Source organism: Xyrauchen texanus, chromosome 26, assembly GCF_025860055.1.
Source record: "Xyrauchen texanus isolate HMW12.3.18 chromosome 26, RBS_HiC_50CHRs, whole genome shotgun sequence".
NCBI lineage: Eukaryota > Metazoa > Chordata > Actinopteri > Cypriniformes > Catostomidae > Xyrauchen > Xyrauchen texanus.
In genome coordinates this window covers 1017135-1042609 of record NC_068301.1, presented here as the reverse complement: position 1 = coordinate 1042609, position 25475 = coordinate 1017135, and the positions used below count along the sequence as shown (strand labels likewise).

General features: G+C 37.7%; 1 protein-coding gene across 1 annotated transcript; it reads left to right on the top strand.

The window, feature by feature from the left end:
- The first annotated feature begins 304 nt into the window (after nt 1-304).
- On the top strand, nt 305-24032 carry LOC127620300 (Golgi phosphoprotein 3-like). Its single transcript, XM_052093491.1, has 5 exons — nt 305-406; nt 1053-1238; nt 9774-9905; nt 14045-14159; nt 20423-24032. The coding sequence occupies exons 2-5, from the start codon at nt 1059-1061 to the stop codon at nt 20854-20856; spliced, it is 861 nt and encodes a 286-aa protein (XP_051949451.1). The 5' UTR covers nt 305-406; nt 1053-1058; the 3' UTR covers nt 20857-24032.
- Nucleotides 24033-25475: the final 1443 nt, after the last annotated feature.

The following is a 25475-nucleotide window of genomic DNA, read 5'->3' as shown; positions in this document are numbered from 1 at the left end:
ACAAAACGATTCGTTTTCCGGTTATTTCATTCTAGAAGTTTATTAACATTTAATTAGGATATTTGTGACAAAAATAATGGTGATTGACTATGGGGTAAAATATTAAATAAAGTTCAAATAAGCACGGTGTGTGAAAGTGTCCGATGCATCTGGATCCTGTATCCGGGTGAGGCGCACAGAACCGGTGTTACGCGAATCCCCGCGTTACTTGCGTTTGTAGCGTGAGTTGTGATTGGATAAGAGAATCTTGCGCTTATGCTGATTGGCTGACCTGTTTTAGAGGCGTGTCCGCAGGTGAGCGCTGCCCTGTCAGGTAAACAGGTGAACACACCGGGAAGGGAAGTGTAACCGAATGGAAAATCGCACATTGGATCTTATTATATTTTTGCTGTGATAGACAGATGAGGTGAGTTTATTTACATGGAAATGTAAGACATTTCATGCTTATGTAGCTAAGAAAAAGATACTGATAATATTTTGAATAGGCCTACCATAAAACAGAAGCAGAAGTCTGGCATGCAAATGTAAAACACTAAATATCTCGATACACTCGTGTGAGGAGAGAATTGTTTAAAGTTATAACTCAATATAATAGTAGTGTAAAGTTGACTTGATGTGTCCTCAGCATACTGTGATATATGAAAAGTGTGTCTTTATAAAGGCAGTTTTATGATTATTAGTCAAATGTTTTTCTTTTTGTTATACGAAGGTCACATTAAAACTGAATTTGTAGTGTTTCTTTGAACCTTTTTTACATTTGAATGTCTTTTATGTATAGATTTGACTGTTTTGGTCTTGATAATCGAAGAAAAACACGGAAGGGAAATATCAAATATTTTTATTGGGCATCATTTCCAGTCAAGCTGTAACTGTCGGATATTGTTAGTAGACAAATGTAATCAATTAGTGACAGTGTGAAAAGTGTTTTAACGAGGTCCACAGTGCTAAAAGTGCTTGAATGTCAAGAAACAGCCATATATTTTTATTCTTAATGTGTTTAAAGTGTTGGAAGTGACTGAAGAGGGTGTAATCCTAAAGTTTTTTGTTTTCAGGACAGAATGACCACATTGACGAAGCGAAACCGTCGTGTGGAGGCTCCGGTGGACAGTTGGAGTAGCGCCGAGGAGAAGGAGGACAGAAGAGATGTGAACTCTGATGAAGAGAAGGACACAGACTCCAAATCACTGAGACTCACACTGATGGAGGAGATTCTGCTGCTGGGACTCAAAGACAAAGAGGTTTCATGATATTGAATGGCATTTTTAAGTTTCATGAAGACATTAAGTGGTCAGGTAGTGTTTCAGGCCTGGAGCTTCTGAAGTGTGTGTACTTGTCATGTAGCTGCGGTTTGTGGAAAAATTCTCAAGGGTGTTGAAAATTAATCTTATTATTCTGAAAAGATCTAGTTTAACCAGTTTTCTTTCAGTGAAGGTGAGTCGGAATTTCAGTGAGTCGGAGAGAACACAATTAAACTAGGCTGGAGTCACTGTATGGGCATTTAAAAACAATGACAATGTAGAACAAAGTGGTATAAATCAATAGTGTAGAGTAGAACTTGCTTGCAAGCTGTAGTGACGTCCGATAGTAGCTGATAGTTTTTTTCTCTGGAGGATTCTTAAGAATAACAGCAGCCTCTAGAGATTAAATAAAAACAATCACATAGAGATTGTGCTAAAAAGCAACTATCGATACAGATTAATCTGTAAAAACTAACCTAATCTAACCAAAAAGCAACTATCGGTACAGATTAATCAGTAAAAACTAACCTAATCTAACCCTAACCAAAAAACAACTATCGGTACAGATTAATCAGTAAAAACTAACCTAATCTAACCCTAACCAAAAAGCAACTATCGGTACAGATTAATCAGTAAAAATTAACCTAATCTAACCCTAACCAAAAAGCAACTATCGGTTCCGATTAATCAGTAAAAACTAACCTAATCTAACCCTAACCAAAAAGCAACTATCGGTACAGATTAATCAGTAAAAACTAGCCTAATCTAACCCTAACCAAAAAGCAACTATCGGCACCGATTAATCAGTAAAAACTAACCTAATCTAACCCTAACCAAAAAGCAACTATCGGCACGATTAATCAGTAAAAACTAACCTAATCTAACCCTAACCAAAAAGCAACTATCGGTACAGATTAATCAGTAAAAACTAACCTAATCTAACCCTAACCAAAAAGCAACTATCGGTACAGATTAATCAGTAAAAACTAACCTAATCTAACCCTAACCAAAAAGCAACTATCGGCACGATTAATCAGTAAAAACTAACCTAATCTAACCCTAACCAAAAAGCAACTATCGGCACGATTAATCAGTAAAAACTAACCTAATCTAACCCTAACCAAAAAGCAACTATCGGCACAATTAATCAGTAAAAACTAACCTAATCTAACCCTAACCAAAAAGCAACTATCGGCACTGATTAATCAGTAAAAACTAACCTAATCTAACCCTAACCAAAAAGCCACTATCGGCACTGATTAATCAGTAAAAACTAACCTAATCTAACCCTAACCAAAAAGCCACTATCGGCACAATTAATCAGTAAAAACTAACCTAATCTAACCCTAACCAAAAAGCAACTATTGGCACAAATAATCAGTAAAAACTAACCTAATCTAACCCTAACCAAAAAGCAACTATCGGCACTGATTAATCAGTAAAAACTAACCTAATCTAACCCTAACCAAAAAGCAACTATCGGCACGATTAATCAGTAAAAACTAACCTAATCTAACCCTAACCAAAAAGCAACTATCGGCACGATTAATCAGTAAAAACTAACCTAATCTAACCCTAACCAAAAAGCAACTATCGGCACGATTAATCAGTAAAAACTAACCTAATCTAACCCTAACCAAAAAGCCACTATCGGCACGATTAATCAGTAAAAACTAACCTAATCTAACCCTAACCAAAAAGCCACTATCGGTACAGATTAATCAGTAAAAACTAACCTATTCTAACCCTAACCAAAATGCAACTATCGGTACAGATTAATCAGTAAAAACTAACCTAATCTAACCCTAACCAAAAAGCAACTATCGGCACGATTAATCAGTAAAAACTAACCTAATCTAACCCTAACCAAAAAGCAACTATCGGCACGATTAATCAGTAAAACTAACCTAATCTAACCCTAACCAAAAGCAACTATCGGCACGATTAATCAGTAAAAACTAACCTAATCTAACCCTAACCAAAAAGCAACTATCGGCACGATTAATCAGTAAAAACTAACCTAATCTAACCCTAACCAAAAGCAACTATCGGTCACGATTAATCAGTAAAACTAACCTAATCTAACCCTAACCAAAAGCAACTATCGGCACGATTAATCAGTAAAAACTAACCTAATCTAACCCTAACCAAAAAGCAACTATCGGCACGATTAATCAGTAAAACTAACCTAATCTAACCCTAACCAAAAGCAACTATCGGCACGATTAATCAGTAAAAACTAACCTAATCTAACCCTAACCAAAAAGCAACTATCGGCACTGATTAATCAGTAAAAACTAACCTAATCTAACCCTAACCAAAAAGCCACTATCGGCACTGATTAATCAGTAAAAACTAACCTAATCTAACCCTAACCAAAAAGCCACTATCGGCACAATTAATCAGTAAAAACTAACCTAATCTAACCCTAACCAAAAAGCAACTATCGGCACAAATAATCAGTAAAAACTAACCTAATCTAACCCTAACCAAAAAGCAACTATCGGCACTGATTAATCAGTAAAAACTAACCTAATCTAATCCTAACCAAAAAGCCACTATCGGCACAATTAATCAGTAAAAACTAACCTAATCTAACCCTAACCAAAAAGCCACTATCGGCACAATTAATCAGTAAAAACTAACCTAATCTAACCCTAACCAAAAAGCAACTATCGGCACAAATAATCAGTAAAAACTAACCTAATCTAATCCTAACCAAAAAGCAACTATCGGTACAGATTAATCAGTAAAAACTAACCTAATCTAATCCTAACCAAAAAGCAACTATCGGCACGATTAATCAGTAAAAACTAACCTAATCTAACCCTAACCAAAAAGCAACTATCGGCACGATTAATCAGTAAAACTAACCTAATCTAACCCTAACCAAAAGCAACTATCGGCACGATTAATCAGTAAAAACTAACCTAATCTAACCCTAACCAAAAAGCAACTATCGGCACGATTAATCAGTAAAACTAACCTAATCTAACCCTAACCAAAAGCAACTATCGGCACGATTAATCAGTAAAAACTAACCTAATCTAACCCTAACCAAAAGCCACTATCGGCACGATTAATCAGTAAAACTAACCTAATCTAACCCTAACCAAAAGCCACTATCGGCACGATTAATCAGTAAAACTAACCTAATCTAACCCTAACCAAAAGCAACTATCGGTCACGATTAATCAGTAAAACTAACCTAATCTAACCCTAACCAAAAAGCAACTATCGGCACGATTAATCAGTAAAAACTAACCTAATCTAACCCTAACCAAAAGCAACTATCGGCACGATTAATCAGTAAAAACTAACCTAATCTAACCCTAACCAAAAGCAACTATCGGCACGATTAATCAGTAAAAACTAACCTAATCTAACCCTAACCAAAAGCAACTATCGGCACGATTAATCAGTAAAAACTAACCTAATCTAACCCTAACCAAAAAGCAACTATCGGCACGATTAATCAGTAAAAACTAACCTAATCTAACCCTAACCAAAAAGCAACTATCGGCACGATTAATCAGTAAAAACTAACCTAATCTAACCCTAACCAAAAAGCAACTATCGGCACGATTAATCAGTAAAACTAACCTAATCTAATCCTAACCAAAAGCAACTATCGGCACGATTAATCAGTAAAAACTAACCTAATCTAACCCTAACCAAAAGCCACTATCGGTACAGATTAATCAGTAAAAACTAACCTAATCTAACCCTAACCAAAAGCCACTATCGGCACGATTAATCAGTAAAAACTAACCTAATCTAACCCTAACCAAAAGCCACTATCGGCACGATTAATCAGTAAAAACTAACCTAATCTAACCCTAACCAAAAAGCCACTATCGGCACGATTAATCAGTAAAAACTAACCTAATCTAACCCTAACCAAAAAGCCACTATCGGCACGATTAATCAGTAAAAACTAACCTAATCTAACCCTAACCAAAAAGCCACTATCGGCACGATTAATCAGTAAAAACTAACCTAATCTAACCCTAACCAAAAAGCAACTATCGGCACTGATTAATCAGTAAAAACTAACCTAATCTAACCCTAACCAAAAAGCCACTATCGGCACGATTAATCAGTAAAAACTAACCTAATCTAACCCTAACCAAAAAGCCACTATCGGCACGATTAATCAGTAAAAACTAACCTTATCTAACCCTAACCAAAAAGCCACTATCGGCACCGATTAATCAGTAAAAACTAACCTAATCTAATCCTAACCAAAAAGCAACTATCGGCACCGATTAATCAGTAAAAACTAACCTTATCTAACCCTAACCACAAAGCCACTATCGGCACGATTAATCAGTAAAAACTAGCTTAATCTAATCCTAACCAAAAAGCCACTATCGGCACGATTAATCAGTAAAAACTAGCCTAATCTAATCCTAACCAAAAAGCAACTATCGGCACGATTAATCAGTAAAAACTAACCTAATCTAACCCTAACCAAAAAGCCACTATCGGCACGATTAATCAGTAAAAACTAACCTAATCTAACCCTAACCAAAAAGCAACTATCGGCACGATTAATCAGTAAAAACTAACCTAATCTAACCCTAACCAAAAAGCAACTATCGGCACGATTAATCAGTAAAAACTAACCTAATCTAACCCTAACCAAAAAGCAACTATCGGCACGATTAATCAGTAAAAACTAGCCTAATCTAATCCTAACCAAAAAGCAACTATCGGCACGATTAATCAGTAAAAACTAACCTAATCTAATCCTAACCAAAAAGCAACTATCGGCACGATTAATCAGTAAAAACTAACCTAATCTAATCCTAACCAAAAAGCAACTATCGGCACGATTAATCAGTAAAACTAACCTAATCTAATCCTAACCAAAAAGCAACTATCGGCACGATTAATCAGTAAAAACTAACCTAATCTAACCCTAACCAAAAAGCAACTATCGGCACGATTAATCAGTAAAAACTAACCTAATCTAATCCTAACCAAAAAGCAACTATCGACACGATTAATCAGTAAAAACTAACCTAATCTAACCCTAACCAAAAAGCAACTATCGACACGATTAATCAGTAAAAACTAACCTAATCTAATCCTAACCAAAAAGCAACTATCGGCACGATTAATCAGTAAAAACTAACCTAATCTAATCCTAACCAAAAAGCAACTATCGGCACGATTAATCAGTAAAACTAACCTAATCTAATCCTAACCAAAAAGCAACTATCGGCACGATTAATCAGTAAAAACTAACCTAATCTAATCCTAACCAAAAAGCAACTATCGGCACGATTAATCAGTAAAAACTAACCTAATCTAATCCTAACCAAAAGCAACTATCGGCACGATTAATCAGTAAAAACTAACCTAATCTAATCCTAACCAAAAAGCAACTATCGACACGATTAATCAGTAAAACTAACCTAATCTAATCCTAACCAAAAGCAACTATCGGCACGATTAATCAGTAAAAACTAACCTAATCTAATCCTAACCAAAAAGCAACTATCGGCACGATTAATCAGTAAAAACTAACCTAATCTAATCCTAACCAAAAAGCAACTATCGGCACGATTAATCAGTAAAAACTAACCTAATCTAATCCTAACCAAAAAGCAACTATCGGCACGATTAATCAGTAAAAACTAACCTAATCTAATCCTAACCAAAAAGCAACTATCGGCACGATTAATCAGTAAAAACTAACCTAATCTAATCCTAACCAAAAAGCAACTATCGGCACGATTAATCAGTAAAACTAACCTAATCTAATCCTAACCAAAAAGCAACTATCGGCACGATTAATCAGTAAAACTAACCTAATCTAATCCTAACCAAAAAGCAACTATCGGCACGATTAATCAGTAAAAACTAACCTAATCTAATCCTAACCAAAAAGCAACTATCGGCACGATTAATCAGTAAAAACTAACCTAATCTAATCCTAACCAAAAAGCAACTATCGGCACGATTAATCAGTAAAACTAACCTAATCTAATCCTAACCAAAAAGCAACTATCGGCACGATTAATCAGTAAAAACTAACCTAATCTAATCCTAACCAAAAAGCAACTATCGGCACGATTAATCAGTAAAAACTAACCTAATCTAATCCTAACCAAAAGCAACTATCGGCACGATTAATCAGTAAAACTAACCTAATCTAATCCTAACCAAAAAGCAACTATCGGCACGATTAATCAGTAAAAACTAACCTAATCTAATCCTAACCAAAAAGCAACTATCGGCACGATTAATCAGTAAAAACTAACCTAATCTAATCCTAACCAAAAAGCAACTATCGGCACGATTAATCAGTAAAAACTAACCTAATCTAATCCTAACCAAAAGCAACTATCGGCACGATTAATCAGTAAAAACTAACCTAATCTAATCCTAACCAAAAAGCAACTATCGACACGATTAATCAGTAAAACTAACCTAATCTAATCCTAACCAAAAGCAACTATCGGCACGATTAATCAGTAAAACTAACCTAATCTAATCCTAACCAAAAAGCAACTATCGGCACGATTAATCAGTAAAAACTAACCTAATCTAATCCTAACCAAAAAGCAACTATCGGCACGATTAATCAGTAAAAACTAACCTAATCTAATCCTAACCAAAAAGCAACTATCGGCACGATTAATCAGTAAAACTAACCTAATCTAATCCTAACCAAAAAGCAACTATCGGCACGATTAATCAGTAAAAACTAACCTAATCTAATCCTAACCAAAAAGCAACTATCGGCACGATTAATCAGTAAAAACTAACCTAATCTAATCCTAACCAAAAAGCAACTATCGGCACGATTAATCAGTAAAAACTAACCTAATCTAATCCTAACCAAAAAGCAACTATCGGCACGATTAATCAGTAAAAACTAGCCTAATCTAATCCTAACCAAAAAGCAACTATCGGCACGATTAATCAGTAAAAACTAACCTAATCTAACCCTAACCAAAAAGCCACTATCGGCACGATTAATCAGTAAAAACTAACCTAATCTAACCCTAACCAAAAAGCAACTATCGGTTCTGATAAGCAAATCCTTCTTTTCAGTGAACTGCTTGCACTCATTCACAAATCATTTTGAATAAAAAAAAAATTTCAGTTGAAAATCCGTTTCCAGCAGTCCCAAATGACATGGAAATCTATTGGTCAGAAAGGGTGGAAACCCTGTAGTTATTATCATGTTATAGATATTTAATAAGTTTAGTTTTAATGCAGGACTGAAATATCAGGTTGTAAAGTGAGCTGGTGTGTGTGTGCGTCAAACTATTCTCATGTATAATCTTTCAGCAAACTTCCTTTTTACTTAGTGAATATAAAACAGGCGTGTATAATCTCTTCGTCTGCATGTAGTCAAGCTCAGGTATGATTTGATGACATGTCGTTATAATTAAAATGTCACATGCTGATGCTGGTAAACCCTTCAGACTTCAGATTTATGAACACATGCATTGTCTGAAGGACTTCTATATTCTTTGTGATGGAAAACAAAGAGCAAAGCTGCCTGTTTTAGAATAATGCAGCATTTTACTATTTAGGATATGTATGTATTTATGTATTAGGAGAGCATTAGATAAGTGATCTCTCTTCTATTTCACTGTGGAGATGTTTTATTAGAATCACACTCCATGCATCTGATTAGGATCTGACAGGAGTGGTGGTGGTGTAGTGGCTAAAGCACAGGGCTGTTAATCAGAAGGTCACAGGTTCTAACCCCACGGCCACCACCATTGTGTCCTTGAGCAAGGCACTTAACTCCAGGTTGTTCCGGGGGGGTTGTCCCTGTAATAAGTGCACTGTAAGTCGCTTTGGATAAAAGCGTCTGCCAAATGCATAAATGTAAATGTAAATGTAAATGATTACTAACTGTCAAGGCCGGCTCGTAAGCCACAACAATGAGGGAGACTACACGTTAGATACAGGCTCAAATAATATAATTTAATAAAGAGAAAGAAAGAATATGTACAGGAAATTAAATTAAAACAAAACAAGAATAAAGCCAAAACAACACAGGTCTGGATCTGGGAGAGACTCTTGCAGACTGGCAGAGAGCCGGTTTTAAAGCCAGTTGAACCCTCAGCACAGGTGCATCCTGTCAGGTCCAAACATTGGGCTCATCAACTTCTCAGTTTGGCCACTACCAATTTCCAAAACAAAATACAAACACAAAAGAAAAAAGAATAGAATTAAGGGGAAATGTCATCATCAGCCAGTCATAATCACAAAATAAACCATGACGCTCAAAATACTGAAATATTTCACTGCTGCCACTGACCAATCACAGTCAAGTGTTTTAGAGAAACGTGTAATAAGTAAATTATATTTTAAGGTCTTTTCTTCAGTTCTATGTGTTTAAAATTGAAACTAGTTTTAAAAGTTTCACAAACTCTTTCATGACATTGTCTGAATGAGGTGGCAGAGTTTGCGATACATGTATGTGCATATTGAGTAACTTACCCAACACTGTTTTTGAATCCATCTGTGGTTGGGAATTGACGTGATCCGTGTGATCCGCAGGGCTACACTTCGTTCTGGAATGACAGCATCTCGTCAGGGTTGCGCAGCTGCTTGCTGGTGGAGCTGACGCTGCGGGGTCGCATTTATCTCGAACCTCAGAGTACACGCAAAAGAAAACTTCTCGACAGGAAGGTAACCGCAACACACTCTTATCACCCCAAAAATACTAGCCAACACAAAGTATGCAGACTCATTATTTATGTCAAGTTGTGAGTCGTCAATGAGGAGGACTCAATTAGTTGAGGTCACCGGACAGTTCAGGTTTCTGGGTTTAAGAACGTAAACAATGTTATCAAGAGTGACAAAAACATATTCATTTTGTTTGGGAAATATGCATCTGCTAAAAGAACCACAAAAGTGTGTGTTTGATGGCGTTAAACACACAGTCCGCCACATCTTATCTCAGCTGGTAAACGTCAGCAGAAGCAGGTGTGTACTCTGTGAATGTTTCCTAATTGCTTGATGACTTGTGTAAAAGACAGCCGTCTTGTTCACTCGGTGTCACAGAACCTGTCCGGCCAGATATGTGACTCTCGTTGTGAGCGTGTCACTCTGCTGCTGGAACAATTCATTTACGTTCTTTTACATATACATCTGCTGTGAGCCACAGACATTAATATCTGAAGTGTGTTCTGAAGTGTGTCTACGCAATAATAAAGAGATCAAGTTGTGTGACCACAAAATACACTTAACATATTTGTTCTGAAACTCTTTCAAAATGTCTTGAAGAGTGATGAATCTTTGTTCTACGTGATTTTATTGTGATAAAATCAAAATCTGTGATTATGGAATTTTCCGGCATTCCGTTGTCATGACAACTGAATATAACTTTACATAGAAAAGGTTATTAAGTGATTTTATCACACTAAAATCATATTGTTTATGTCTTGTGTCTATACTTGTGAAACAGTATTTTAATGTTGACAGATTAAACCCCATTGACTTGCATTGGAAGTGTCTCACTGGAACACACGTTTGTGCTTTTTATAATTGACTTGTATGGGCTTTTTATAAAATTCCCATAAATTATTTCCATGGACAATTTATTTTTAACAATAACTTGTAAATCTTTAAAGACAGACCTACCGTGATCTCTGAGGTTGTTAATCGATCTGTCCAAGTTAATTCAACTTCATTTAAAAAAATATATATGTGTTTAATAGAGTAATTCCTGGTGAAGAACTACATTACCCATAATCCTGAAGAGATATCCAATAATCACAGAGCTCTTTAGCTCCGCCCACTCCCATAATGCACTGTTAATGAAGCAAGCGAGTCTCTCTCTCTAAACTCTCAGACTATTTATATATTTGTATATCCTCCTGAGCATGAGCATGACTGCTGTAAAACTACATTTTAGACCAAAGAGTTTTCCTAAAAATGTATATCCACATATGTGGAGAGTGAGACCACGTTGTGAAATTTTAAGAAATATCAAGCTATAGAAAGTCAGATTTGTTTCATCCAATAGTTTATGATGTTTGCATGAGTGTTGATTATTCATGTTTCTGAGATGTTAATGAGTAATTATCATAATTAATTCAGATTGAAAGTATCGTCCAGCATCATCCAATCACAGTCAATCATGTTAAAATAAATGATCCATTATAAATGGTGAATCTATGAACTGATGATTATTGAGTGACCCAAACATCATCTGCAGCCTGAAACTGAACTTTTGATCCGATTTTAGGAGTGAACGCACTTAACTGCATAGAGAGATATAGGATGCTCCCTTGCTCCCTATTTAGTGAATGACTTAACCTCTAGTGTGCTGTCTGTCTGCACTGGTCTCAGAACAGTTATAGGAGACCTATAGGATGCTCCCTTGCTCCCTATTTAGTGCATGACTTAACCTCCAGTGTGCTGTCTGTCTGCACTGGTCTCAGAACAGTTATAGGAGAGCTATAGGATGCTCCCTTGCTCCCTATTTAGTGCATGACTTAACCTCCAGTGTGTTGTCTGTCTGCACTGGTCTCAGAACAGTTATAGAGAGCTATAGGATGCTCCCTTGCTCCCTATTTAGTGCATGACTTAATCTCCAGTGTGCTGTCTGTCTGCACTGGTCTCAGAACAGTTATAGAGAGCTATAGGATGCTCCCTTGCTCCCTATTTAGTGCATGACTTAATCTCCAGTGTGTTGTCTGTCTGCACTGGTCTCAGAACAGTTATAGAGAGCTATAGGATGCTCCCTTGCTCCCTATTTAGTGCATGACTTAACCTCCAGTGTGCTGTCTGTCTGCACTGGTCTCAGAACAGTTATAGGAGAGCTATAGGATGCTCCCTTGCTCCCTATTTAGTTCACGACTTAATCTCCAGTGTGCTGTCTGTCTGCACTGGTCTCAGAACAGTTATAGGAGAGCTATAGGATGCTCCCTTGCTCCCTATTTAGTGCATGACTTAACCTCCAGTGTGCTGTCTGTCTGCACTGGTCTCAGAAAAGTTATAGGAGAGCTATAGGATGCTCCCTTGCTCCCTATTTAGTTCACGACTTAATCTCCAGTGTGCTGTCTGTCTGCACTGGTCTCAGAACAGTTATAGGAGAGCTATAGGATGCTCCCTTGCTCCCTATTTAGTGCATGACTTAACCTCCAGTGTGCTGTCTGTCTGCACTGGTCTCAGAAAAGTTATAGGAGAGCTATAGGATGCTCCCTTGCTCCCTATTTAGTGCATGACTTAACCTCAGTGTGCTGTCTGTCTGCACTGGTCTCAGAACAGTTATAGAGAGCTATAGGATGCTCCCTTGATCCCTATTTAGTGCACGTCTTAACCTCCAGTGTGCTGTCTGTCTGCACTGGTCTCAGAACAGTTATAGGAGAGCTATAGGATACTCCCTTGCTCCCTATTTAGTGCATGACTTAACCTCCAGTGTGCTGTCTGTCTGCACTGGTCTCAGAACAGTTATAGGAGAGCTATAGGATACTCCCTTGCTCCCTATTTAGTGCATGACATAACCTCCAGTGTGCTGTCTGTCTGCACTGTCTGTTAACTTCAAAAATGTCATGTGGTGTAACCGTCCGTATCATTAAAGGCTGAAATTCATGAAAAAAAGAAATGTTGACATTAGTTATGCTGAATAATTGTCTATTATTATATCTTAAGAAATAAAAATTGTAACTATTTTTTTTTTTAAATATGATTATTATTTAAAAATCGTTTGTCCACCAAATCAAGCAATTTTGTTGTCATGTGACACAAATCATAAAACAGAGAATATCTCTTTAGACACGCAAGACTGTGTGTGAACATTTCAAAACAAATCATTATTTTATCATATCATGAAATATCAATATTTGGACATTTTAAAGAAAAGACACATTTGATCATGTTGTGTAACCACGAGAAAACCTCTTGATATTCTTGACTTAAAAATGCACGAAATACTTAAAAAAATATGTTTCATCTTGACAAATACCGTAAAAAAAACGGCTGTACTCGCATGTATTCAAGGTGCAAGGAAACTACTTTAATACATTTTGCTCAGGTTGTACCACATGACATTTTGAAAGTAAATATATCAATTTATTTGTAGAAAATGTTATAAATGTTTTACACATTTTTTTAAAAACAACATTAACTTTAATAATGAAAAATTACATTTATACAAAAATATTTCACATTGGACAACAATATTTGTCAATCACCCATATGTCTGTTTATTTTGCAATTAAATACAAATATGTTATTTCTATATCTGTAATCAATAACTTAAAATCAACAGTTCTATATTTTCCATTGTTGTTCATTAGATTACGTCATTTGCAATGAATCATGGGATTGTAGTTCATGTATCTATGGTGAGGAAGTAATGGAATACATGTAACAGGATGTAACTGTAACTGTATTCTATTTCAGCTGCAGATGGTATTCAGAATGCAGTTACATTATATTTTATTGTCATTTGTTTCATTAAATTTTTAGTTTATTCAGTCTGAAAACGTTTATCCGTATAAATCAGAGGAGCTTTTGAACAGCGGTGAAACACTTTCTTATAATGTGTTACATTCATACGAGCAGACAGAGGGCGCTGTCTTACTGTTATGAGTCAAAAGGTGGATACAGAAAAGGTGTTAGATCATAATTACATCATTTTTGTCTGATTTTCAAATCAAAGTTTGTAACGTTGTGATTCGCCTCAGAGCTGGTCTATTTAATCCCTATTGAAAAAATGAATGGGAAAAATTCTTCCGGAACCAAGTTTGCGGGCACTGTTGCACTCTATAGTGATGTATGTTCTCCACCCCTCCCACTGGCCCGTCCCTCTGTTGCAGGTGTTGTTTAAGTCAGATGCTCCTACAGGTGACGTGCTGCTCGATGAAGCTTTGAAACACATTAAAAACACGGAGCCGCCAGAGAATGTGTCCAGCTGGATTGAGCTTCTCACAGGTGAGACAGAAACACAAACTCTGCTCTCTATTTACATTTACATTTATTCATTTGGCGGATGCTTTTATCCAAAGCGACTTACAAAAAAGGAAAAACATCAGCGAATCATCTTAAGGAGTCATTTGTATGAAAAGTGCCATACTACAATGTTTCACTAGCATCAGAATAGCATTCAAAACACATTAAAGTGCAACAAGAATTATTTATATATATATATATATATATATATATATATATATTATTATTATTATTATTATTTTTTTAGTGACTGGTTAAGTGCTCTTGGAAAAGATGTAATACGTGGTATGATGAAACTGAAAGTCCAGGAAAGTGTTTTGGTGCCTCTTTGTTTTGGTACAACAAGGCGACGTTCATTAGCCGACCGCAGGCTTCTGGTGGGAACGTAGCTCTGCAGAAATGTTTTTAGGTATGCTGGAGCAGACCCAGTGACTGTTCTGTATGCAGCATCAGGGCCTTGAATTTAATGCGTGCATCAACCGGCAGCCAGTAGAGAGAGACGAGGAGGGGTGTAACATGTGCTCTTTTTGGTTCATTAAAGACCAGACGTGCTGCTGCATTCTGGATCATTTGGAGAGGTCTAATAGCACATGCAGGAAGGCCTGCAATGAGAGCGTTACAGTAGTCCAGTCTAGTTATGACAAGGGACTGAACGAGCAGTTGTGTGGCATGTACAGAGAGGAAGGGTCTTATCTTCCTGATATTGTAGAGTGTAAATCTACATGATCTTGCAGTCTTTGAAATGTGGTCAGTGAAATTTAGCTTGTCATCAATGGTTACCCCTAGATTTCTGACCGTTTTGGAAGGTGAAACTGTAGTTGGACCCAGCTGCACGGTGATGTTGTGTTCAACAGCAGGGTTGGCTGGAAAGACAAGGAGTTCGGTCTTGGCAGGGTTGAGTTGAAGGTGGTGTTCCTTCATCCAGGCTGAGATGTCTGCCAGACAGGTAGCGATTCGAGCGGTCACTGTGGTGTCGTTGGGCTGGAAAGACAAGTAGAGTTGCGTGTCATCAGCGTAGCAGTGGTAAGAGAAACCATGTGACTGGATGATGGGTCCCAGTGATGTTGTGTATATGGAGAAGAGAAGTGGCCCAAGCACTGATCCCTGAGGTACCCCAGTAAGTAACTGGTGTGGCTTGGATACTTCCCCTCTCCATGCTACCTCAAAGGACCTTTCTGAGAGATAAGAGTTGAACCAGTCAAGCACAGTTCCAGTGATACCCAGTTTAGAGAGGGTGGAGAGTAGGAGCTGATGGTTGACTGTGTCAAAGGCAGCAGAAAGGTCCAGCAGAATCAGAACGGATGATCTGGATTCAGCTTTCGCCTGTCTCAGCGACTCGATGACAGACAGCAGGGCAGTCTCAGTGGAGTGTCCACTTTTGAAGCCCGACTGATAGTCATCCAGCAGCTTGTTCTGTGAGAGATAGGCGGAGATCTGATTGAAAACTGCCCTTTCAAGTGTTTTTGCCATGAATGGGATGAGAGAGACTGGTCTGTAGTGTTCTCTCTGTGTGGGGTTAAGTGCAGGTTTTTTCAGCAGTGGGGTTACTCGAGCCTGCTTAAATGTAGTGGGAAAAGTGCCTGCAAGAAGGGATGTGTTAATTATGTGTGTAAGTGCCGGTAGGATGGACGGAGAGATGGCCTGGAGAAGGTGTGATGGAATGGGGTCAAGGGAACAGGTTGTGGGGTGGTTGGAGAGGAGGAGTTTAGATACCTCTGTGTCAGTTAAAGGAGAGAACATAGAGACAGAAGAGTTGCATACAGGAGGTGGGTGTTTGACAGGGTGTGGTGCTGTGAATGTATTGCTGATGGCTGTAACCTTATCAGTAAAGAATGTGTCGAATATATCTGCTGTCAGTGATGTGTCAGGTGGTGGAGGGGGAGGGCAGAGAAGTGTGTTAAATGTTCTAAACAAGCTACGAGTGTCTGTGGTGCTGTTGATCTTGGTCTGGTAATATGAAGTTTTTGCAGTTTTAACGTTATTTGAAAAAGTTGCAAGCAGAAGCTGATATTTACCTAGATCAGCTGGATCTTTAGATTTCTGCCATCTCCTCTCAGCTGCCCTGAGATCAGTCCGATGTTCACGAAGGACGTCAGACAGCCAGGGGCTGGGTGGTGTAGTCCGTGCTGGTCTAGAGGAGGGAGGACAGATGTTGTCTAGACAGGTTGTTAAAGTAGAGTTAAGTGTGTCTGTGACAGTGTTTACATCAAGCATGGAAAATACATTTATTGTGGGAAGAGAGGCAGAGACGTCAGTGGAAAGGCGAGAGGGTGAGAGGGAACGGAGGTTACGGCGAAAGGAAACCAAAGGGGGGGTCGGTTTTACTATGGATGAGAGAATCATGTTGAATTGAACAAAGTAGTGATCAGAGACATGTAAAGGTGTAACAAGAATATTAGAGGTGGTACAGTTACGTGTAAAAATGAGGTCCAGCTGGTTGCCCGACCTGTGAGTTGCTGTGGTGTGTAGTCTTTCCAAGTCAAATGAGGCCAGAAGAGTATTCAGTTCAATGGCCTGGGGCTTGTCTTGGTGTATGTTGAAATTGCCAAGAACCACAAGTGGCCTGCCATCCTCTGGCAAGGAGGACAGCAGGACATCCAATTCCTCAAGAAAGCTTGTCAGCTGACCTGGAGGGTGATAGATGACAACAACATGTAATTTTGTGGGTTGCAATGTAGTAATAGCATGGAATTCAAAAGATGTATTGTTACATAGTGAAGCCTGTGGTGAAAAAATCCAGTTATTATGAATGAGCAAACCTGTTCCCCCACCCCTACCAGTATGTCGAGGGGTGTGGGAGAAGGAGAAGTTGTTGGAGAGAGCAGCAGGTGTTGCTGTATCCTCAGGACGTATCCATGTCTCTGTCAGTGCCAGGATGCTGAGGGTGGACTGGGTGGCAAAGGCTGGAATGAAGTCAGCTTTGTTCACAGCAGACTGGCAGTTCCAGAGTCCCACTGAGAACAGTGGTGAAGTGCAAAGCGGCCGTAGGTTGTGTGGGTTGCGTTTTGTCTTGCATCTGTATCTTGTGAACGGTCTACAACAGATAACAGGGATGTGCTTGAAGGCATATGTTATTAGTGAACTACACATATTAGTATGTATTAGTAAAAGAGATAAAATAAAAAATACTTAAGTGCTTTGGTGAGTGGTCCTTGCTCGGTGGACTCGCTGGTCTTTACCTAAGTAGGTCTTCACTTGAGGAGGGCTTTATAAGAGGGCTACCACTTCCGCTGCCGCTTCCGCATCAGCATTCAGTCCAATAAATACATTGTTTTAACAAGCTGTTCCGTGGAAAATGCAGGCCATGCCTTAATGCTACTTAGCACAACAAAGCTAGTCACGTGCTCAACCGAAACTAAGGGTTCGTGACTTCCGTACACCGCAAATAAATTGTGCTGCACTTTAGCAATAAATAATACTCTAAAGCAGGTGAAGCACTGTTTACAGACACTATACTATGGGACGGTTCAAAACAAATATAGCGCGCACACACAAACACACGATTAAGCTACGTAAGATCAAGACAGTAAACAAACAGCACAGTAAACAAACAGCACCTGATCTAACAATGAATACCTCTCTAACAATGTTAAAAACAATGAAATAAACACACTTACATACAACTGCGGACAGTAAATAGTTGTTTTTTAAACAATAATGATGTTTATTATTAGTAATTTACCTAAAGAGGTCGAATTGATGTGATGACAAAATGTAATGGCCTTAGAATATTATTCAATAAATTAATTTAAAAGATCAGATGCAAGGTTGAAAGCTAACATGTTGTAGCATGCAGCTAGGCTGTGCAAGCATGTTTTAGCATGTAACTAATTGTTCATAGCTTGCTTTAGCACTTAGCTAGGTTTTGTTAACATGTTTAAACATTAAGCAAGGTGTTGTTTCTAGGGGTTGCAAGCATGTTTTAACAGTTAGCTAAGCATTTCAAGCATGTTTTGTAATGTTACTTGAATGTGTTTTAGCACTTAGCTATATCTTTTTGGCATGTTTTAACATGTTACTTATTTAGGCATTTCCAGCATGTTGTTAGCATGTAGCTAGGCATTGTAAACATGTTGCTAGTATGTTTTAGCATGTTTAAAGTTAGTGCTAGCATGTTTTAGCATGTAGCTAGGTGTTGCTAACAACTTTTAAGGATGTTTTAGCAGAAGCTAGGCATTTATAGAAAGTTTTAGCCTGTTACAGGTTATATATATATATATATGACAAATTATAATTTCGTTATTTTACTAACCCAACTAATGACTCGTCGGCGCTTTATCAGTAGGTTGCACGACACGTGAAGCATTTTTTTTTTAGCTTTCACTTAAGAAGAGTTGTGCACTTTTTATTTTAATATCTCTTTACATAAATACTATTTTCCACTTAAAAACTATAATTTCGTTATTTTACTATCCCAACTGACTCATCCGCGCTTTCCAATATGTTGCATGTAAGGGGGAAAAATATTTCTTCCACTTAAGAAGAGTTGTGCACATTTAGCACTTTTTATTTTAATATATCTCTTTACATAGATATTGTTTTTCTACTGAAAAACTATAATTTCGTTATTTTACTAGCCCAACTAATTAGTAGCCTACTCATCCGGGCTTTTTAATATATTGCGCCTAAGAAAAAGTCGTCTTTGGGCAGCCTTCTTGCGAAGAGAGCAGCCACAGCCACACACACTGACGAGCAAAAGGTGGAGGCAGAAATGACCATGTACCTGCAGGAAATGGCCATTGATGGGGAAGAGGACCCGCTGACTTGGTGGAAAACGAACGACAAAAGATTTCCGTTCATGGCAAGATTAGCACGGAAATATCTGCGCATATGTGCTACCAGTACTCCATCAGAGCGGGTCTTCAGCACAGCGGGTAGTGTAGTTACTCCAATCCGCAGCTTATTAAAACCAGATAAAGTGAATATGTTGGTATTTCTGGCAAGAAACATCGAAATTTAAACATGGTCTATGGTGAAAGATATTAGACTTCTTTACGCATTTTTCGACCATCCGTTGCGGAGCTATTCGATTTTGCATATTATTTTTTAAACGTTCATTTGTGTAGTTCATATGACCACTTTACAATATTTCAGTAACATCATTTATTTTGTAGCCTGTGCTGAAGTTAATTGTGCTGCTAATTATAAGTGAAATGTTAATGCCGAGTTTCGGTCTGAGTGTTCTTCCCGTTTTCTTGTTCTTTATTTGTTGTTCTTCTATGTTTTAATAAATGTGTGTTATTCATATTCACCTTGTTTCTTTCATTTGATTTGACATTATGGATTTATGGCCAAGGAAATTGTTCTTTAAAAGTATTAACCAGACAAAAGTTATTTGACGTTCAGCTGGTCTGGGTTTATCTTAAACTGCCGCTTCAGTGTATACAAGAGCTATGTGACAATGAGCAAGATTTTCTGAGACACTACAACTACTAATAATTAATTAATAAAGGCTATTTTCTTGTAGCCTACAACATAAAATATTTTAATCTAAATGTACAGTGTAAGACATGTAAAAAAAAGACAAGAAGCTAACAATGTCAAGATCAATATTTGTGTAGCCTGCCTAACACGGTATTTTCACAGACTAACACGTCACGTCTCTGGCATATACTACAGTATTTAAAATAGCATATATGCATTAGCTTAACAATGCATATAGGCATTGTAAACATGTTGTTAGTATGTTTTACAATGTTTAAAGGTAGTGCTAGCACGTTTTAGCATGTAGCTAGGTGTTGCTAACAACTTTTAAGGATGTTTTAGCAGAAGCTAGGCATTTATAGAAAGTTTTAGCCTGTTGCTAGTATGTTTTAGCATGCAACTATGTGTTGTTAGCATGTTTCTAGAATGTTTTAGCTTAAAGGTAGGCACTGCTATCATATTTAACGTGTTGCCAGCCTGTTTCTAGCATGTAGCTAGGTGTTGCTAACATGTTTTAGCATGTAGCTAGGTGTTGTTAGCATGTTATCTATTCTAAATGATCAGACTTACAGCTCCAAATAGCACATAAAGGCAGCATAAAATAATCCAAATGACTCCAGTGGTTTAATTCATGTCTTCAGAAGTAATATGATAGATGTGGGTGAGAAACAGATCAACATTTAAGTTATTTTTTACTATAAATACTTTCGGTGAACTATCCCTTTAATGTAAATGCAATTTAGATTTTTGTGATGAAATATGACCAGGACATGTTTTCTTTATGAGTATTTCATCGTATTTATTTTGTTTGTAATTTCCAGGTGAGACGTGGAACCCCCTGAAGTTGAACTTCCAAATCCGTAACGTTCGCGAGCGTATAGCTAAGAATCTGGTGGAGAAAGGTGTCCTGACGACAGAGAAGCAGAACTTCCTGTTGTTTGACATGACAACACACCCGTTAACGGAAAGCAACGAGAAGGAGCATCTGGTGCAGCGTCTGCAGGACAGTCTTCTCGATCGCTGGACGAATGATTCTCGCCGTATGAGTCATCGTATGCTCGCGCTGATCATTCTGGCTCACGTCTCTGATGTGTTAGAAAGCGTGCTTATATCACTTCCGGACGACAGGTACAAAATCGCCTGCACGCGGTCCCGCAGGCTGCTAGAAGCTGACCCCGACCAGGAGAGCGCAAAGGTCATGACCTCAGCGGAGGAGATGATCTGGGCCGTTCTGGCGGCGTTTAACAAATCCTGAGAGAACAAGAACTGATCGGTTTTCATAAACTCACTAGCGACCTCTCTCGGCAGCTTCAGGAACTGCAGCAGAGATGGATGGGAAAATGGTTGATGGGAAAAGCTGTTTGAAACAAACCTGTTTTTAATCAGGTGTTTAATTAGGTGTCATGTTATTTTAAGAAACACATTTTACTCTCATGATGTTTATTTGCACATCAACACATCATAGATCTGTCCGTTGCATCAAAGTATGTCTGCAGCCTGAACACAGTTGCTCAAAAACCTATTTTAGAAATAGAAATATTTGTGGGTAGTTGACATGTCCTGATGTGTGACGCATCTAAAAAGCATTTTCTTCATTCTTTTATAGTTGTTATGGTTAAGGCATATACATTTGGCATGTGCATTTAGCTAAAGTGACTAACAGTGCATTTAAACTACATATTATATAAGTATGTGTGTGTACATTTTAGGACCTAAAATATACACTTACTGTTAAACATTCATATACTTTTTAACCAAAAATCTTAAAGCCCAAAGAAGCCCATGAATATGCTATGCATCAGCTCCTGTGCTGCCTTGCTCTCTACTCTCTTCATAGGCAGCTACCTTCCAAGGCAGCATCGTAACTAAAGTAGAACCTCATAAGTGGCTGGTTTTGAATGCTTTAAATTGGCAATAATGTTATGCACCACACAAATAGTGCTCCTCACATGAATCGACTTGCATGTGATTCCGACAGAGTCTTGTGTTAGCATGTTGCTACATGCCCTTTGGAACTACGGAGCCCATTAGAGGATAGACAGGGAATTTATGGTCTTGCAATTATTGTGGCTTCCTTCGCAATTAGGGTTGCCAACTTTCTACCAGCCAAATAAGGTACTTTATTCCCCCCAGCGGGGCTCCAGCGTGAGACGTTGTGCAAGGGTTGAACTAGAGCTTTTACGTAGGAAAACAATTGAAATACAGTGCGGACAGATGTAAAAACGCAATCGGTGTGAATGGCACGCTAATACACTCAAAGGTGCTGTAAATTATTTCAGCATTCTACTTCCACGAGACTGAGCTGTTGGATTAGCCACGCCCCCAGTTTCCAAACCTGCACTCCTAATAACAAATTCTTTTTATTGAAACCAGCACAAGCAGAAACGGTTGTCAATAACAACATCAGTGAAACAGCGCCCTCAACTGGCAACTGTTATGAACTACATGGCATAAAAATGGCATTAAGCCTCAATAATTCTCTGCAGCTACAATACTGTGAGAACGAGCAAAATGATTGACTGGTCGAAATTGTCAAAGTTCAAAAGTGTCCAAATTCTTTATTAAAAAAAAAAAAAACAGTGCAATCAGTCACTAAACACTTTTAATCGTGATTAATCGCATTCAACTTATAGCTAATCGAGGTTAATCACATAAAACTAATAGTCAAGTGCGATTAATCGCATACAGTTTATACTTAATCACGATTAATCGCAGATTTTGAAAGTGCTGAATTTGTTTTTCTGAAAAACTCATGAATAGCGCTTGCAGACAATTACGTCTGATTATGTATTTTGGTGATAGTTCAGACTTGCCATGCTTGTATGGTCATTAAAATGTGCATTACACATTTCTATCTCAAGTCCCATCTGGGCTAATTTTGTACATCAAATAGCGTTAAGAGCTGTTTTCCCCATCACATGATCACTGAGACGGAATCACTGTTGTGTGTTTGTGAAGTGTGCGTCAGTGTAATGACTCTGGGCGACACATCGACGCATTAAACAACCAGTGTTTATGATGGTTTATGCTTTATTAATGGTAAATTCGTTTTTTTAAAACTCAACAAACTGGCTTATAGTTCACACTATAATATATCTTGTAAAATATAAATGTCAGAATTTTCAAAGCTCTGTGATGTGTTTGTGGTGTGCATGAATGTAATGTAATGCTGATTGAGAGATATAAAGTCTGTTGCATTATATTGAATACATGGATTTCAACATGCGTTTTCAATAAAATAATATACAAACTTTAAACCAAGCACAAGTTGCTTATATTCAGCAAATACTCATTTTATAATATCAGTAACAATATAATCATTAATTAATATAAGCTGTTATTTATCCCAACATAAGAGTCACTTTAAATAGATCGATATAAACATTGAAACCACTTTTATTTCACAAATAACCACTGAACCACTGGGATGATTCTGTATTATACGGGATGGTTGGCAACCCTATTCGCAATAAATTAACCTTAGTTTTACTATAGTAATATTGTAGTAACCATGGTTAATCCTGTAGTTAATAATAGTTCAACTATAGGACGATTTCATGACTTGGGTTGTACAAAAACGTTCGGCTTTTAGAGCAACCAATAACAAACGCTTCCCTCGTGTTGTTGCAAACGCAGAAAAATGATTTCTTCCGTGTTACACCGAACATATTGTGTTTATAATTGGTACAAAATCATGTTTTGTGTAGCACGGAAGAAAGGAAATATCAGAGTTTAGAAGGAGATGAGGGAAGAGTATGTGAAGCTAACTGTATATGATGCCTTAAAATACTGTCTAGGTAGGCAGCTCACTAGGTTTTGGAACAGAGCTTGTGTGTGTCGCCAGTTTTTGTGCTAGTCAGAGTTCAACATTCTTTTTTTTTCTCCCCAATGTTGGAACGCCCAATTCCCAATGCGCTCCTCGTGGTGGCGTAGTGACTCTCCTTAATCCGGGTGTCGGAGGACGAATCTCAGTTGTGTCTGAGACCGTCAATCCGCGCATCTTTATCACGTGACTTGTTGAGTGTGTTACCGTGGAGACGTAGCGCGTGTAGGCTTCACGCTATTCTCCACGGCATCCACGCACAACTCACCACACGCCCCACCGAGAGCGAGAACCACATTATAGCGACCACGAGGAGGTTACCCCATGTGACTCTACCCTCCCTAGCAACCGGGCCAATTTGGTTGCTAAGGAGACCTGGCTGGAGTCAATCACAAAAGATTAGACCCAATACAGTAATAATGTATTCATTAAATTATATTAAAGAAATGCTGTACATGTATTAAACCTGCAATGTCACATGAATTATACAAGGTTAAAGTCAATAACCGCCATGTATGTTCTTCTCAATATTTATATTTTAAATGAATTTGTCCATTCTTCTTTGCAGATTGTTAGTTGTAGTCAACCATATTTACTTTTATTTCTTTCTGAACAGGTAAATTAAAAATACTCTATTTCTAATAAAACAGTGTGAATTCTCAGTTCTTCCTACACTCATATGAACAGATCTGTGATGTCCAGAGTGTTTCTGAACAACCTTCTCATCTCTGCCACGGATGTGACACCAACATGACACCTTGAATAAAAATTATTTTTATTTAACTTTGGGTTGGGTTAGATTAGGATTAGGTTGGGTTAGATTAGGATTAGGTTGGGTTAAATTAGGATTAGGTTGGGTTAGATTAGGATTAGGTTGGGATAAATTAGGATTAGGTTGGGTTAAATTAGGATTAGGTTGGGTTAGAATAGGTTGGATTAAATTAGGATTAGGTTGGGTTAGAATAGGTTGGATTAAATTAGGATTAGGTTGGGTTAAATTAGGATTAGGTTGGGTTAGAATAGGTTGGATTAAATTAGGATTAGGTTGGGTTAAATTAGGATTAGGTTGGGTTAGAATAGGTTGGATTAAATTAGGATTAGGTTGGGTTAAATTAGGATTAGGTTGGGTTAGAATAGGTTGGATTAAATTAGGATTAGGTTGGGTTAGATTAGGTTGGGTTAATTTAGGATTAGGTTGGGTTAATTTAGGATTAGGTTGGGTTAAATTAGGATTAGGTTGGGTTAGAATAGGTTGGGTTAATTTAGGATTAGGTTGGGTTAAATTAGGATTAGGTTGGGTTCAATTAGGATTGGGTTGGGTTAGATGGGTTTGATTAGGATTAGGTTGGGTTAGATTAGGTTGGATTAAATAAGGATTAGGTTGGGTTAGAATAGGTTGGATTAAATAAGGATTAGTTTGGGTTAGAATAGTTTGGGTTAAATTAGGATTAGATTGGATTAAATAAGGATTAGGTTGGGTTAAATTAGGATTAGTTTGGGTTCAATTAGGATTAGGTTGGGTTAAATGGGTTTGATTAGGTTTAGGTTGGGTTAGATTAGGTTGGGTTAAATTAGGATTAGGTTGGGTTAGGGTTAGATTGGCTAGATTATAATTAGGTTGGGTTAGGTGGCTTTAGGGTTACAGAAACCACATTTAGTGACGTGACAACTCACAAAATAATCAAATTGACTTGAATTGTGACCAAATTTCAGATTTCATGATGCGTCATAATCTTTAGACAATGTATTGTAAACAAATCATTGTCAGAGAAAATGTACACACCTATTAATAAGTCAATTACTTCCTAATGGTTTATGTAATCAGTAATGTTTTCATGTAATCCAGTTATGCACATTATAAAATGTGATTTAATCAAATTACAATTACTTAATCTTTGAAAACTGATAATCTGTTACTACCCAGCACTGTCTAACTGCATTACAACATACCTGTCTATCTACAATACTGCACAGACCACACCTGTCTACCTGTTTTCTGCCCATACATACAGACACACTTATCATGATATATCACACCGCTGCCTGTGTGT